The following is a 16,629-nucleotide window of genomic DNA, read 5'->3' as shown; positions in this document are numbered from 1 at the left end:
AACGCACAAATACAGGTTATAAACCAACCTTTCACGATGTACTGTTTGGATGACTTCCGAATGGCGCACTTTCTGTTGTCAGGACGCTCGCAGCTCTTCGTCATGTGGTGATAAGTGCCGGTGGTGATGTAGTGTTGGATCTCCACGTAAAACTTATCCATCTTTGCCTTGCAAAATCTACGCGGGATGCCAGATCGACCCGGGTCCCCGAGCACTTCCTGGCGACCGATGATGACGTAGAGGTACGTCATTTGTTGTGCGACAGTGACGTCACGTTCAAGTCCAGTTGTTTTTCAGTCGCGACTTTTTCTTGTTTTAAGTATTTAGTTCTTTTTTATCATGGTTTTTTTTTTTTTATCACATATTTTTTATTTTATTTTTTATTTATTTTTCCCTTAGCTCATGTTTGTGCTTTTGTTATGTAGTGTGCGTGTTAAACCACCAACTGTGTAATACATATAGAAATAATAATCAATTTACCTTTAATATACATCGTTTTCCATCACTGTCTACATCAGCAATTACAGTTCCTAAAGGGCCACATTAGAAACTGTAACTGTTGTGAGGGGCCAGCATCAAAAGAAAGACAGCGATGACTGCAAAACATGACGGAAAATATCCCAAATATATTCTTCAGTGGCCCCAGACCGCGCGGGTTTGACACGTGTGGTGAGGAGGCGTTTGTCTAGTGTTGATGTGATCCACGCTGTGTGTATTACTGGACTTCAGAAGAGCGCTTGCTGCCGTAGCCACCAGTAGATGGCAGTAGCGCGACAAAAAAGTGACAACTGCAGTGTTTCTGGAGAAAGTTGAGTCGAATAGAATGTTATTATTGCGTTTAAACATCGAAAATAGAAGTGCAGTTTGGAGTGTTGAACCAAACTATCAGGAGCCTTCTGTTGACATTATCAAGACAATGGAAATGTTACGCTTTTAAACCATTATCATTCTAAAATGTGAAAAGATGGAGATGTTTGAACGACGTCCAGGAACATTTAAAAAGATTTTCCAAAACATGTCACTTAAATAATTTATTTGTTTCACAAGAACCCAGTGGAACAGACGCACCGGAAATCAGCAGCAATTATAAAAATATAGCCGAAATATTCAGTAAAATGTGGAAAGATAAAGCTCCACTCTGGCGTGAGGAATGTCTCATCAGAATGTTACAGAGCACAATTAAAATGGAAAACAAACATGTTTTCTTTTTTCTTCTAAAGTACATTTAAAATGATTTCACCTGGAAGTCGAGCAGTGGTGAGACGTACTCCACGCTCCATTTAAAGCATGAAACTGTGTAAAATTCAGAAGAACTGTTTTCGCTTGCAAGGAGGACAATAACTCCAGGACACATTTGCAATGTTTGGGAGTCGACGTGTGCAAACGTATGAAGGACAACACAGTGGTGCAGAATCCTCAGAGCTTAGATGTAGAGGCCGTCCTCCAGCAGCTTGCTGGACCGATGCCGCTCTCCTCTGCGAGGAGGGTCGCGCTCTCTGTCACTCTCTCGTCTGTGAACGTCCTCCTTCCTCCTCTTCCTCTCCTCACCCTGCTCCTCTCCTCTCTCAAAGTGCTTCCTGGTGCTCTCCACTCGGCTCTCTCTGGTCTCCTGGGAGCCTCTCCTGTAGTGACTCCTGGACGACTCCTCAGACTCCCTGTGACTCCGGTGAGAATCTTTCCTCCCGTGACTCCTTCCGTCTTCTCTGCTCTCCCTCGCGTCTGCCATCCAGTCTGCGTCCGTCCTTCTGGATCTCCTCTCGGCCTCCTTTGACTCGCTCCTGCTGCTGTGCCTCCTCTGGCTCTCTTCGTGCCTCTCACCCCAGACTCCTTCTTCTCTGCTGCTCCTGTGGCTTCCTCTCTCACTCCTGCTTCTCTCTGAAGTCCACTGGTTCGTCTCCTGCCCTCGCTCTTTCAGCCACTCGGCTCTGTCCTCCTCATCCTCCCGTTTACTCTCCTGTTTGTGTTTTTCCGCCATCACCCTGTTCTCCACCTCCTTGTCCTGCTTGCTGGCTCTCACACCTCCCTCTCTCAGAGTGTTTTCTTCATTTTGTTTGGCCTCCTCACCACCTTCACCCTCCTCCTCCTCCTCCTCCTCTGAATCATTTTCCGATTTCCCCTCATCTGATTTCTCCTCCTTCTCCTTCCTGCTCTTCTCCTCCTTCTCTCTCATCCTCTTCTCCTCCTCCACCTTGCGGTCCAGCTTCTCCTCCATCAGGTCCAGCTCATGCTCCAGCTCAGCCAGCTTCTTGGGATCCGACTCCAAATCCTCGTCCACCTCCTCCTCCACCTCTTCGATCTCCTCGTACTCCTCCACCTCGATGCCGTCCATGGTCTTCTGCAGCTGGGTCTTCACCTTGTTCAGCTCCAGGAGTCCATCCTGGAGGTCTTTGCACACGTCCCGGATTTTGGCGGCAAACTTTGTCTTGGCGCCTTTCCGGAGCTTGTGGGAGTCTTTGGCCAGGAAGAAGATGTCCAGCGCCAGGAAGAGCGCGGACATGACGCCGGTGGTGACGCTGATGGCCTGCGCGGCCTTGGCGGCGCCGCCGGCCACGCCCAGCACCTGCACGGTGCTGATGAGCTTGTCGGTGTTGACCATGAGGGCCTTGCCAGCGCGGCCGCCCTCCTTCATCACGTGCTTGATGTTGTGGTTCATGGCTTTCTTGGACGCGCTCTGGCTGTACTTGTCGAAGTCCCACTCCTGCAGGGTGTCCATGCCTTCCTGCGAGACACAGCGGGAGCATCACAGTCCAGACTCGGCTGAGCCCCGGGGGGTGGGGGGGAGAGGACGCCTCACCTGCACGAACTCCAGACACTCCCTGATGTCAGTGATCTCCTCCTGGTAGCCCTGGATCATCTTCTCCACCTTCTTCCGGTCCATGTTGGAGTGCACCGTGTCGGTGATGTTGGCGGTGGCCGAGGTGATGCTGCCTGCCGTGGCCACGCCGATGCCCACCGCGGTGACGATGATGGAGGCGCCGAACGTGAAGGGCGCCAGGATGAGGCCGGTGATGGTGGCCACGCTGCCGGCCACGCTGGCCACGCCCCCTCCCACGGCGGCCGAGACGGTCTTCTTGTGGAATTCGTCGGCGGCGTCGGCCACGGCCAGCAGCTCCAGGATGCGTTGCTGCAGCGACGCCCCCCGCTGGTTGAAAAGGCGGACGAAGAGCCGGGCCGCCATGTAGACACGGTCGGCCGCCTGCTCCAGAGCCCTGCCCCCCCGACACATCGCCACGATTAAAAACAACTTTTGGACAAATAAGAGTAAAAAGACTGGGCAACAGTACATTTGCTCTTCGTCTTCTTGGAAATTGGACGTCTCGTTCCACTCACTCCAGCCTGGAGACACCAGCAGAGGAGGAAGAGTTAGGAACAGAAACGTCTGCTTTTGTTTACCGTAATTTCCGGACCATGGAGCGCACAGGAATATTAGCCGCACCCGCTAAATTTAAGAAGGAAAATAGATCTTGTTCACACATCAGCCGCAGCAGTCTATAAGCCGTGGATGCAGAGGTGCTGTCTGCACCGTAGAAAGGTCAGTGGTGCACCCGGCTTAAAAACACTTCTCAAAACTAGTTTTGAAAACGGGCTCCGACATGGAGACTGACTCATGAAACTGTGCAATGTTCTGAACTTGAATCATGAACTCCTCACATCTTTTATTGACATTAAAGTGCTCAAAATGCGCTGTTTTCACCCGCGTGCCCGAAGTTCCGATACCACTACCGGTCTCAGCAGCTGCTTCTCGATTCCAGACCTCCAGGAAATCAACTCTGTTGCCAGAGCTGCGGACACGCAGCCGAAAACAGTGCGTTTTGAGCGCTTTAAGGGTAAATAAAAAGCCTTGGATTTCATCTGCTTTCAGCCTGTAAACATCCATATATATTAGCCGCGGCGTTGTATGAGAAAAAAGCGGCTTATAGTCCAGAAATTATGGTAGTTGGTCTGTTGTATGTTAGTTTAGTACCTTTGACTGAATTCCACCACTCCATCAGCTCGTCGCTTTCCTGGGAAAAAACAAGGTTAAGAGTGAACAGTTTTCATGGATCAGAGCTTCATATCAAGCTCTTTAGGAGGCGGAAAAGGGGCTTTGCTGAGAACGAGCTGAAGATCGAGTCCAACTGTTTCAGTTAATGGGGCTGTTCTGTAGGGTTCACAGCTCTCAGTGGCCTAGATCACCTTCCCTCCCACTGACAATTCACTCGCTCATTTTCTGTCAGTCCAGTTCGACATATATTCAGAAAACACGACGTGAAAATAGCCTCAACATCCTCGAGTCTTATTTCAGGTCGCATCAACACGGGTGGCGAGACATGGCAACCACTCCAGCGTGCTCGTACCTGCTCAGGCTCCAGAGGGCTGTTTTCAGTCGGGAACGCAGCCATTTCCACGGTCTCCACTTCCACAGCGCTTTCCTGAGCAACACAACACGTTGAGCACGTTTATACTGGACTTCCACTTGAGAGAGGACTCAACAGCACAGTAAGAACTTAGTGAGTCACCGGTTTAACTGTTTCGATCATATGTAGTGACTATGGTTTAAATGAAAGAACATTTTTAAAACAGTTTTACTCTTCGGTTTTTATACAGCCGCACAGCTGATCTTGTTAGTCAGTTTATCCGTTATTATATATCATGTATTACTTTATAACTTATAACTTCTCATCTTTTCACCCATGAAAGAAAAAATGTGCAAATTGAAAACCTTCCTCCTGTGCTTTAATTTCGCTGAATTTAAAGCTAAAATAACTTTAGCGACAGAAGAAGTGGAAGGGATTTTGTGATAGGACGACCGACATGCTCAACAAGGTTGCCATGTAAGACCACCAGTGTTTAGTGACACAAACCTGCGGTGGATTCAGATCCTGCAGCTCCATCGTCTCCTCGATCTCAGGCAGCTTTTCTGAAGACTGTGGAGAAATGATTCAGCATTGTCAATACTTCAGACCAAATAAAAAAATACCTTTTTTTGTTACCTGTAAGTTCAGCTTCGGCAGTCTGGGAAGAGTTTTCTTGACCCGGAATGACACAACCTGCAGCCAAACACAAGGGAACAAGGTGTTTTTCCAACAGATCTAAACACACTTGTCTTGAAGCTTCCAGAGGATGTGATGATGATGAATAGATGTTTCTCCTTCATGACTACGCTTCGGTGTGTGTTGAAAACTCACCCGCTTTTTCTTCTTGATGGTCCTCCGGCGCCTCAGGCCGCCTCCCTCTGGTGCCTCCATGTCTTCACTTTCCTGAAACAAAAATCAGAAAAGCAACTTCTGTGAGGTTTGAAAATGACTTATGAAGTAAAGTCAAATAATATAGACACATTTATGCACCAAGAGCCGGCAACTGTCTGTGCTGCTCCCTGACACCTGACATGACACGTATCTCAGTCAGAATGTGTTTCCCCACTTCACTTCAACAGGACGATGCCGTCAGGATTAAAACGTTTTAACCAGTGTTGCTGTTCAGATATGGTGAGTGAGCTACTGTTACCTGTTTCTCAAGGGTTTTGGGGGACCTCTTGAACATCCCAGCGAAGCCAGACTTCTTCTCCTGAACAGGCAATGAAGCGCTAGTCAAACATTTGCGCTGGATGTGGCAGCCAGGTCAATGTAAACTTAAGTCACCTTTGCTGTTCCTTCAGAGAGGTTGTCGTTGCTGCCGGTGAGTTCATCTCCCGACAGATCGGCCTGCGGAACACGAAACAGTCAGACCAGACAAAGCCGCAGTATTTCAGCTGAAATGCAGAGTTTCGGGTTAAAGTGGTTCCCAGTCAACGTGCACTCACATGGCTACTCTCAGCGAGGCTGTCACAACTGGCTGACAGTTCTCTGGAGTCGCTCAGCGGATCCTGCAGCAGAAATCAAGACGAATCTTTTTTAAAAAGTCAGATTTATTACAGAACTATCTAAGAACTCGGTTTGTACCGGCAGATTTGATCTACACGCCTGTGAGTTAGAGCTAGCAGTTGAGTTATTCGACAGTGCAGGTCAGCTCTTGTGCCTGAGACCAGTGTTCACTCGAACATCATAACTATGTTAAACTAACCAATGGCACAATTGTAGTCACCTTAGTAACTGCAGCTCTTGGAGATGGTTTGGGCGACCGTTTGAAGAGTCCTGCAAAACCGCCAGATTTTTCCTGAAAGATGAAAAAGGAGTTTAGCCGTCAGAGTGAGTGAGAGACTGTTCTTCTTGAACTAACCTTGGCAGAATTTTCATCCAACAAATTGTCCGTGCTAACTGACAGCCTATCTCCAGCGAGCTTGGGTTCCTGAAAATCACATCCGTCGACGGTCAACATGAAACATTAGATACATGGCTAGTTGGTTACGCACCTCCTCTGACGGCTCTTCTGCTGGTTTCGGAGACTTCTTGAAAATCCCGCTGAAAACGCTTTTCTCCTGGAGTTGAAAATGTAAACAGCTCATTTAACATTGCTTAGGAAGTCAGGAGACGAAAGCAAGTGAAGGAGAGGAGAGACGAGACAGGACAAGAGCAGAAAAGAGGTCATCTGGGGGAGAAGTTGGGAGACACAGTAACATACCTTGGAGCCTTCAAACAGATTTTCTGTGCTGGCTGATAAGTCTTCTTGGGAATCTCTCTCCTTCCAAGGTCAAACACAGTTCACAAGTCTGAATAAATGTGACAGAAGGTCTTGAGGAAACTCTCTCACCTCAGCAGCGCCCTCCTCCCCCGGTGCTTTAGGTGTTTTCTTACGAAGTCCGCTGAAAAGTCCTCCTTTCTCCTGATAAACCAAACAGGAAGTATTAGGGGAATTGTGCTTCTAATTGAAACTTTATAAATGCTTTACAAACCTCGTCAAACAAGTTCTCGATGCTGGCTGACCTTTTAAACAGCCCACCCAGGCCTCCTTTCTTCTCCTGAAACATTTACCGGTGTGAACTTTGATTCTTCAACTCGTCGTCATGTAAAGCAAACTTCACCTTCGGAGCTGATAAATTCTCTAAGCTCCCTGATCGCTCACTCTCTGCATCCACGTTCTGGAAACATGAATCACAGATGAGAAACCCAGATCACTGATTCATTCATTCATCAGCTGTGGCTCTATCACTTTGCAGTACCTTCTCCGCAGCAGCGCCATCTGCTGGCTTTTGCGGCTTCTTGAACTTGTGAGCGAAGCCTTTCTTTTCCTGAAACAAAAGCTCATTATTCAGTGAAGAGAAGAGCTAAATCAGGTCTTTAACCCACTTACCTTGGCTGTGTTGTCCGCCAGTTCCTCATTGCTGGCTGACAGTTCTTTCTGAGCTTCAAGGTCCTGAGAGGAACAGCATTAGTTCAACAGTAAGCAAGAGTTGCTCATAATAATAATCAAATATGATTTAACAACATGTTTCTGTTATCCCTGTCGGTGCAAATAGTGATGAGAAGATTTGATAGGGATTTATTTGGACATATGTGGGGACAATAAGACCTGCGATCGCGGGAGTGTTGGACAGAACATCGTGCTCAGTTGATTCTTAACAGACTACTGGAATTGTTTCTCTTCAGGAAAGCAGTTTATGTGCAGAAAAAGTCACCCATGAGGATCAAAAGAACTGAATATACCTTTTCTTCTGAAGGACCATCTGCTGGTTTCTGAGGTTTCTTGAACATATTGCTGAATATGTTTTTCTCCTAAAAATAAATTTGTGTGGTTAAGATCAGACAAAACAATGCAATTCCCATTTCTTACTTTTCCAGTGTTTTCTTTTGAAAGGTCTTCACTGCTTGCTGACAACAACTCTTTCTGTGTTTCTGGGTCCTAAAAAAAGACTTCATAAATATACCATAACAGAAATCTTGAGGCAACAAAAGGCTTACTGCAGCGCCCTCTGTTGGTTTCTGAGGTTTCTTGAACATGTTGCTGAATATATTCTTCTCCTGGAGGGGTTTTTCATCCGTTAGTACATGAGTATCAACAAGTGCGATGAGTAACAATCTGGCTCCTCACTTTAGCTGCCTTGTTTTCGGAAAGATCGTCCGTGCTCGTGGACAGTTCCTTCAGAGGTTCTTTGTCCTGAAATGAAACAACGAAACACTTGTTGTTAAAACACCAAACACCAACTAGTTAGGTTTACCTTCTCCGCTTTAGCGCCATCTGCTGGTTTCTGGGGCTTCTTGAACATGTTGCTGAAAACACTCCATTCCTGCAAAATCAAGTGAAACATCTTTAGTTATCTACAAGCCAACATATAAAACAAAATAAAGCAGTGAACTCACCTTGGCAGAGTTGTTCTCAGACAGGTCATCGGTGCTTGACGACAGTTCTTTCTGGGACTCCGGACCCTAAAACAAAAGGCCAAATCTTTATATGAGGCGCTGCATCTCAGTCCAGACAGCTTTCGTGTAGCCACCAACCACTTTCCCCCGACACGTCTGCAAACACCGCAGCAATAATATTTGCTTTCACTTTAGCATGAATATTCTGTGCATGTAAACAGAGTGAGGGTTTCCTTTAGACCGTTCTTTATTTAATGAAGCGTCGATGACTCGTCACTCACAGGTGATTCTGTTCCTTCCTCCAGTTTCCTGGTCGTCTTTTTGCGGAAGCCTGTGAACAAGCTGCCTTTCTCCTGAGGTGGATGAAATGGTGAAAATATTTTAGAGGCACAAAAGAAAATACAAAAGTGAGAGGGACCGACCTGCTTTTCCTGGGTCAGATTCTCGTTGCTGGCCGTGAGTTTTTCATCCGAGGACTCGTCCTGGAAGATGTGTAATTACTCTAATCGATTGCCATTGACAGGTTCTGCTGTATTACTTAACCATATTTACCTCGTCTTGGTCTGCTGCTTTGTGAGCTTTTCTGAACATTCCACTAAAAATGCCTCCTTTTTCCTGGAGAAACACAGCGTGAGAGCGAGTCTTTGAATTTGACTTGACTAAAGAAAGTTAAAGAAGCGACTCAGACCTTGGTGTTTTCCTCAGCCGGCTCCCCAGAGGGTTCTTTGTCCTCTTTTTCCTGTGCAAATATTTTAACCAAGTTTGACGTTCATCATTAATTTAGATGTTTAAACAGCAGCTGTATTTGATACAATATTTTAAGGCCAATAAGTTTTACTTCTTCAGTACTTGATCCATGTGCATGACTTTCCTCCCACCGCACAATCATTTCCCTAAAATCTAAATTCCAATTTTATTATTCCCATGTGAACATAGAGCCTGGATACGGACCAATTCAGCGCCTCCCCAATGAAGACAATACTGAAAATGGTAACATTTCTTGCTGTGAGAAAACAAATCTAATCTAATCTGTTACTGCCTTGAAATAGCTTTGATCCCTCTCCATCCCTCCTCCTAGCAAGCACAGGTTTTAGGCAGGTACTCAAGCTATTTATATGAGTGTTTTCTTTATGACGAGGTTGTCAGATTAGTCTAATTTGTAGGAAATGTTTTTTCTTTTTTGTGGGGGAAGCCATATTGATTTAGAGGTTTATTTTGAAAGGTAAAAGAAGAATGGCTGTAACATAAGACTGTGGTAACATGAGCCGTCTGCTCACAAAAATGTTTCTTAAATGATCTACCTTTGTCTTTGTGGTGTCAGACACGGTGTGTTCATCTTGGTGGGCCGACTGATCCCACTGAAATAAATGATAATAAAAGATAATAAATGATCACGACATGACTTGGAGTGATGCATTAATTAGAGTTCAAAAGACGAGACCAAACATTATCCACACAAAGGCTGATGGTAACTCATGTGTAAACAAAGCGTGGTTTCGGATGTACCTCTCCGGATGGTCTGGGCGTCTTTCTGAGGACCACACCGAATATCGCACCCTTCTCCGAAAGAAAAACAACAACATCACAGTCAGTGACAATCAACAGAAAGCTGGTGGTTTTCGTCAAAAAAACTGAGTCATGGTGAGTCACAGTGGTTGGACGCCTCACCTTGTTCTCCGACAGACTGTCGGTGCTGGCAGACAATTCGCTCTGTAACCCTGCACCCTGTCACACACAAAAATGTCACTGGACCTGTGTGAACATGCACACCAGCTGCACAAAACAGGTTTGGGCAGGAGTCACATGTTCAGGTTTAAATGTGGATCAAAAGTGGACTATATCAATGTTAGGTGAATGCTGTTGTTACAGCGGGTGATGGGTTCAATCGCGACAGCTTTCACTCCCTCGATAACACCTCCGACAACTGAGTAGTAGCATTACCTCCTCCAGTAGGGGCTGGTCTGGAGGTTTGGAAGACCTCATCGACTTTCCACCCTGGAATATAGAATACAGTAATATGAGATAGAAAAAAAGCAGATAGATAAAACAGTCTCACCTTCGGGGTTGGCTTCTCAGACAAGTTCTCATCACTGGACGACAGCTCATTCTGAAGGGCAGATTCAAATTTGAAAAAGCCATAGGGGATGATTGAAGAATCTTAAAACATGATTCACCTGTGAAAACGTCAATTCTCCAGGTAGCTTTTGTAAAAAGCCGCTAAAAAATCCTCCTTTTTGCTGCTGACACACACAAATGTCTAAGAGATGTCGTCACTATTGTTGACTTGGTTATTATCTGGTGACATACCTTCTGTCTTTCAGACAAATTATCACTGCTGTCAGATAAATTGCTGTGGACAGATGCTTGGTCCTGCAACACACAGCGAGATAAGGAGTCGCTCCTAAACCTCTCATTATTTGTTCTCAGCTACATGCCACCATCCACTATGAATTCACCTCCTCGATCTGGGCAGACGGTTTCTTCTTAAACATGGAGTTGAACTTTCCTCCTTTGTCCTGAAACCAGTGCTTAAACTCAGACAGTGACGCTAGGACAAACTGTTGCCATAACAACTGAAAGCAGCTCACCTTCCCGGACAGACTGTCACTGCTGGCTGACAGCTCTGCACTGGCACTCAAGCTCTCCTGAAACAACACAGAGGTGAACATTTTAGGGTGTGACAATCCACCGAAGACTTGCTTATTTACCTGGTCCGAAGCTTCCTCTGTTGGTCTGGGAGACTTTCTAAAGATGCCCGAGAAGAAGCTCCCCTTTTCCTGAGGAAACAGGAAGTTCAGAGCCCTGTGACAGATCTAATGCTCGCAATCCCCACCTGGGTGGGCTCAGACGTCTTCTCATCGTCCTCCTCCTCTTCAGCATCACTTTGTGATTTACTGGCCTGATCATGGAGACATTAGTTAGATACAGCTGGAATATAATCTAACATCTCAGACAGATTAGACCTTGACCTCCACAGATGGACTGTCCTTTGGTGCTTTCTTAAACATCCCAACAAGACGATCTCCAATGTCCTGCAGGGGCAAGGTTTGCTTCAGAACCACATTCATTGGACTTTGGAACAATGATCAACACATCTTTCACAATGCATCCCAACAATCTTGTGATTATCTTTAATCCACTGCTAAAGTTTAGATCTCCAGAGTAAACCTTCAGTCATACCTGCTTAGACTCTCTCTTCTTCTCCTGTTTCCTCTTTTCTGTCGACTCCTTCTCTGATGCTTCGTCCAGACTGGGATCTGGACTCGGGTCTCGGACCGACTTGAGAAAAGACAGACGTCAGTGCGAGCTTCGTGGTGGCAGCAACATGACAGTGGAAGAATTGTCACTTAAAAAAGCAGAACAACAAAGAAGAAAAGAAAGTCCCTGCTTAGAAAAGGAAATCTCGGCTTTGAGGTCCTGGTGAGAAGGAACTATCTGCACTCCCCCCAGGCCAGAGCTCCAAGTAGACGGTTTCAAACTAACTTAAAAATGCTAAATTAAAAAGCTGCATGTTTTCTGAGCCTCAAGGGTGAGTCTTGACAAGAGCTACACGATACGATATGGAGAACGATATCACAATATTGTGATATATTCCGATATTAACAAACAAAACTGCAATATGAGTGATTCGGTAGTCAATAGATACATTTTTTAAAATCTCAATGAATGAATCTACAGCCGAGTTTATTAATGGCAAACCACTGACACCTTTTGTATCTGCGCTCTATGTAACTTGAAGGAAGATGTGATCAACACCAGAGTGGTGTTGTTGCCTCTTCAGTGCCTCTGAGGTTATTCTAATGAAGGTTCTTGTCAGTATCTGTTCTAAAACAAATAAACAAAAATGCATGACGAAAGCATGATAAAATCTTCCTTTAAGCTACATTTAGAACAGATACAAAATGTGTGACTAATTTGCGAGTTAACTCAGCTTTGTTTCGATTAATTGAGATTAAAAATGTAATCCATTGACAGCCCTATTAATAGTCCAATATTGCTTAAATCAAATTAAAATAAAAGATTTTGCATTTTTTTTTAATAAACAAAGATAAACAAACAGCATGTTTGTCACTTAAACAACAAATTATTTTTGTTTAATCATTATCTTTTTGTTTATGTAGCATCCAGCGTCATTACAAACATGCGAAATATAGTGTTTTTAAGAACTGACAGAGTCACATTTGACTTCCAATTCAGATAAAATATAAATTCTTATTTCTACATAAATATATAGATAAAGTATGTATATTATATCAGAGATCCAAGCATCACAACACTCCGGATGCATTGATATGATATTTATAAAGCATTTTAAAGAGTGTTAGTTTGGAAAGACAGTGACCTGAGGGTGACCTGAAAGCAAAGCTTTGGTCCCATATGGTTTATCAACACCACACCACAGCACACCACAGTCAGGCAAAGCCTTTCTGTACAGATGCTAAACATAAACTTGCCCGAGTCAGTTTGAACAGCGCTGAAAGCTACAGCAGCGCACCGATGCCAGAGGTCACAGCAGCAACATTCTACTGAAGTGACTGGACCAGTTCAGAACCGCTAACCCAAACCAAAGAATTCCAGGTGAGCAGATTATAGAGAAGCTGCTTCCGTCACCACCAGCAGACGAGGAGAGCTCATACCTTTGCAGGTAGCTTCAGTAACCCTTTCTTTACTCCCTTCAGAACTCCCTGTCAGTCACAGCCGGGAGTCACAAACAAGAACTCTCTCGGAACATCCTCGCACACACACACACACACGTACCGGTTTGCTCCCAGGCGCCGGTTTGGCCGGCGTATCGTCGGCTAGTTCCTTCTCTTTGTCATCGACCATGTAACTCTGGAGGGCACAGGGAAAAGCTCCTTCATCAGCCGTCGGTATTGGAATCTAAAACACTCTGGCTATGTTTCTTGTTCGAGCGGCTGTTGCACAAATATTGATTTAGAACGCACAACATTTCGACGTTAGTGGAAGTTGTGCGCAGGCTCCGGCAACACACCTCTTTTGCTCAGAGAAACCTGTTCAGCTGGAGCGTTCATCCCAACACCTCACACCCTCACACAGATCCCCGCAAGGACACAGTTTTATGTTTTGTTAGTGAAATTCGACACTATAAAAAAAAACTGTGTTCTTGCGTTTTCCCGCACCAGACCTGTCCCAAAACTGTGAAGTGTGTCTCAGCATGAGGCTCAGCAGTCATGACAGTCGGGAACAGGTGACATTGATGTGAACTCAGCAGCAGTTCTTACAGTGAAAGTGGGTGACTTGTCTTTCTGACTGCGTCGAAAAACTCCAGACAAGGCAGACTGATTTGTCTACGATGAATCACACCAGTGTCAAAAATGATGAAAGTTAAAAAGTAACACAAATCAGTAGAAGTACCGGCTTGATGTCTGTCACTACTTTAGAGACCTCTGATACGTCCGCTACGCTCCAGCGCTAGTGAGGAAGAGTGAGGTAAGTGAGGAGATCAGTCTGAACCAGAGAAGCTGGAGTTCAATTCCCCAATGTACCTGCTTGATTTCCGGCTTTGCGTCGCTGTGATTCCTGCTTTTTATTGAATTTCTAATTTCCTGCACATGAAAACCAACAAGGGGACAATGTGTATAGTTCATCTGTCTAGCGAGATGCTGAGTCAGTCATGGTTTAAACGGATTCAAATGGCTAATAGCTACAGCTGAGCAGCCGTTACCTTCTGTGTTGGTCTGGGGGGAACTCTGGGGGTCGGTGTTGGTTTTTCTTTCATCTCCGTTTGTAATGAGCGTTCGCCGATCTGTGGGAGGAGCATGACAGATTCTATTTTAACATGCCACATTATGAGCATAATATTTATAGAAATCCACGCCAAATAATAACTTGAAACAAGCTAGAAACTCATGTCAAATATAGCAAGTCTCTAGGCAAGTGAGGTGTTTTATTATGGTTTGACAAAAAATATATACAAAATATTTTCATGCTACAAACAAATTTATAAACATTAACTAAACAAAACGTAAAATCTGTTTTTTTCAACTGGTGAAGAAGGAGATTCTTTCTGAATTATTTAAGAAAATGAATTCTTCATTAAAAGGAGAGAGATTGTTTTGAGCCATAGAGACAACTCTATTGTCCAAGCTGTTGAAAATGGATGGAGGGATGGCAAAAAATTAATTTGGTATCTGCAAAAAAAAATCTATTTGTGTCAAAAAGATCAATTCATTCAGCAACACATTCACACTTTTGCTTTACGACCCAAAACATGTAAAAAATATGGATATATATTGCAATTTTTGCGTATTAAACAATCTACCAGGGTTCATTTGTTTATGTATAATATTATTATTTTGCATTGTTTTTAATTCCTTTTTTGCTTCTTAACATTTATAGAGAAATATATATCGTCAGAGAATTAAAAAAAAAAAAACATAAATAAACATAAAATGTAATGTGTGTGATAATGTGTGAAATTGGATAAGTGAACAGTAAAAAAAAGACAGTTCAAAACATTCTCACTTCTTTTTGTGGTGTTTCTCGTCTTTTCGCTCCGTATTGTGTTCGGCTGAGTTCCTGGACAAAAGATAAAAAAGCAACAGGTGAGTGAAGAATCTCACTGGGTTATATTTTTATATGTAAAAAAAAAAACAAACTCACAGCATCTGTTGGTCGAGGTGGGATCACAGGTGTGGGGTTCTGTATTTCAGAAAGATTTCTTTTAGTGTGTGACTATTTAAACCTCAATATGCATGAACGTAAACACCGTAGGATAATTCAGGTTAGTGGTGTGTAATACCTCAATAGCCTTCGGAGGAGGTTTGGGCTGCAAATATGGGAAAGAAAGTACAATGAGTATCTTCTGTATCTTTGCTTCTGAACATGCGAGAGGGGCTCTTACTGGTTTGGGTTTCTTCTTCACTTCTGGTCTCATCATTAAAGGCTCCATGTCTGTTCCAGAGAGAAGCAGAACAACAGCAACAGATTTAACCGATCAGAAGTGAATGAACTGACCATAGTCATTCCATTGTTCTTTCAACACAACCACTTCATGCTTTCATGTAAATTAGTTCTCCAAAGACACTGGCAAAAACAATTCAGATTGGTTTGGGTACATCATTTTAGTTGTAAGAGTTTTCACTCTACTGCAACATACGTGAAAAAATCCCAGACAGTTTATGACAACTAAAACTTCATGTACAGTCTTTGTACTGACCTATTCTCCAAGTGAGCCACTTTTAAGCAACAATAACACACTTTGAAGCAACAAGACTATTCATTCAATATGATGGGTATTTTTAATAGACAGTCCAAGTTATTATTGTCCCAATGGATACAACACGACTACAGATTTCAAATGTATGAAACATTTTGATATCTACATTACACAAACTTTCGGCTCTTCTTCTTCTAAAAATGAATTCACTTTACGAAACCGAGGTTCGTTTAAATAAATGAAAATCACTATAGTTAGCAAATTGTTATTCTTGAGGATTTGCATCTATTATTAGTAATGTAAACGCAAAGAAGATCAATATTTGCAGGACAGTTTAAAGAACACAAACAAATACACGCTTGAATTGTGTCTAATTTGAGTTAAAAAGCTCCTAAATACATAAACTAGACGCTAGAAGCTGTGAGAACTTGAAGCTAGCACGAAACCTGGAGGAACTGGATGCGAGTGAAACGTTTCTTGGCCAATAACCCGCGTTTCTGTGCTGACAACAGATGAATAACTAAAACAGGGAGGTCGGGGATTGGACTCACCTTTAATTTGTGGCGCTGGTTAAGATTTATTTGATGTAAATCACTGACAGCTCCGAGGATTCTTTGCTCTGTGTTCGTCGCTGAAGTTTAAAAACTTCACCCCACCCGCACATCTGCAAGCATGATACGTTCATGGAGCCTCGGAAATCCTGGCGCTTCAATTACCGCGTTTTATATGGAGGATTCAAAAATAGTAGCTTTAGAAAAAATAAACGCACGAACGCTTTAAACAGTTTATCTAAACATCCTGGGCGTTTATTTTCCCTATAGCGTCTCCATTTAGCTACAAAAGATTTTCATTTATATTTTACAATTGGCTGAAAACGTTTGTTTAAATTAATTTTCGGCGCATATTAATACGATAGACTTTTCATTTCATCCTAGAAATCAGACTCTGGCCAGGGTCTCGATAGAATTTTAAACCTCTCCTTGGGAAAAACGCGCAATGTAAGAAACCCGACTCTTTCTGGCAACACCCAAATGCAACGTCAGGTATAAAAACAACAAAACATCCTTGGTGTCCAACACACCCTGCTTTTTTTCCCTCACCACAAAACATCTCGGTTTAAAAACGCACCCAGTCCAGTAAAAATGTTACGATGCTGGGAGCATTTGATTACCTTATCAGTGCAGATGAGGATGAAAGGGCCGCTGTTCTTTTGTTTGAGCTTGTGGGAGCTCA

General features: G+C 43.9%; 1 protein-coding gene across 6 annotated transcripts; it reads right to left on the bottom strand.

The window, feature by feature from the left end:
• Positions 1-1,027: 1,027 nt before the first annotated feature.
• LOC128770016 (titin-like) lies at positions 1,028-16,604 on the bottom strand. Of its 6 annotated transcripts, none has more exons than XM_053884220.1 (55): positions 16,568-16,600; positions 15,948-16,060; positions 15,082-15,131; positions 14,980-15,006; positions 14,841-14,879; positions 14,703-14,756; positions 13,903-13,983; positions 13,724-13,783; positions 13,593-13,649; positions 13,460-13,525; positions 12,975-13,049; positions 12,854-12,901; positions 11,397-11,495; positions 11,186-11,248; positions 11,050-11,115; positions 10,925-10,993; positions 10,805-10,861; positions 10,673-10,732; positions 10,524-10,586; positions 10,391-10,456; positions 10,273-10,323; positions 10,158-10,211; positions 9,885-9,941; positions 9,723-9,773; positions 9,518-9,574; positions 8,905-8,955; positions 8,769-8,831; positions 8,639-8,698; positions 8,498-8,569; positions 8,217-8,282; positions 8,075-8,143; positions 7,948-8,013; positions 7,818-7,877; positions 7,690-7,758; positions 7,563-7,631; positions 7,210-7,272; positions 7,079-7,147; positions 6,941-6,997; positions 6,812-6,877; positions 6,670-6,741; positions 6,541-6,600; positions 6,332-6,397; positions 6,199-6,267; positions 6,064-6,135; positions 5,783-5,845; positions 5,622-5,684; positions 5,488-5,547; positions 5,169-5,240; positions 4,974-5,030; positions 4,845-4,907; positions 4,338-4,412; positions 3,965-4,004; positions 3,285-3,336; positions 2,795-3,209; positions 1,028-2,719 (listed from the first exon to the last, which is right to left on the bottom strand). In XM_053884220.1, the coding sequence occupies exons 3-55, from the start codon at positions 15,127-15,129 to the stop codon at positions 1,424-1,426; spliced, it is 4,863 nt and encodes a 1,620-aa protein (XP_053740195.1). In that variant the 5' UTR covers positions 15,130-15,131; positions 15,948-16,060; positions 16,568-16,600; the 3' UTR covers positions 1,028-1,423. The 6 variants fall into 6 exon arrangements, with proteins under 6 accessions (XP_053740195.1, XP_053740198.1, XP_053740199.1 ...); XM_053884223.1 differs by having other exon boundaries at positions 10,391-10,453; XM_053884226.1 differs by having other exon boundaries at positions 2,493-2,715; positions 16,568-16,604.
• Positions 16,605-16,629: the final 25 nt, after the last annotated feature.

Source organism: Synchiropus splendidus, chromosome 13 (genome assembly GCF_027744825.2).
Source record: "Synchiropus splendidus isolate RoL2022-P1 chromosome 13, RoL_Sspl_1.0, whole genome shotgun sequence".
Classification (NCBI taxonomy): Eukaryota; Metazoa; Chordata; class Actinopteri; order Syngnathiformes; family Callionymidae; genus Synchiropus; species Synchiropus splendidus.
This window is presented reverse-complemented; position numbering and strand designations above follow the sequence as displayed.

Bases quoted from the DNA above. Each gene is read 5' to 3' on its own strand.
- LOC128770016 (XM_053884220.1), bottom strand. From the start codon at position 15,129: ATGGAGCCTTTAATGATGAGACCAGAAGTGAAGAAGAAACCCAAACCA. The intron at 13,650-13,723 runs GTACATTGGGGA...CTTCCTCACTAG, and splicing joins CAAAGCCGGAAATCAAGCAG to CGCTGGAGCGTAGCGGACGT. The intron at 9,575-9,722 runs GTACATCCGAAA...CATTTATTTCAG, and splicing joins CGCCCAGACCATCCGGAGAG to TGGGATCAGTCGGCCCACCA.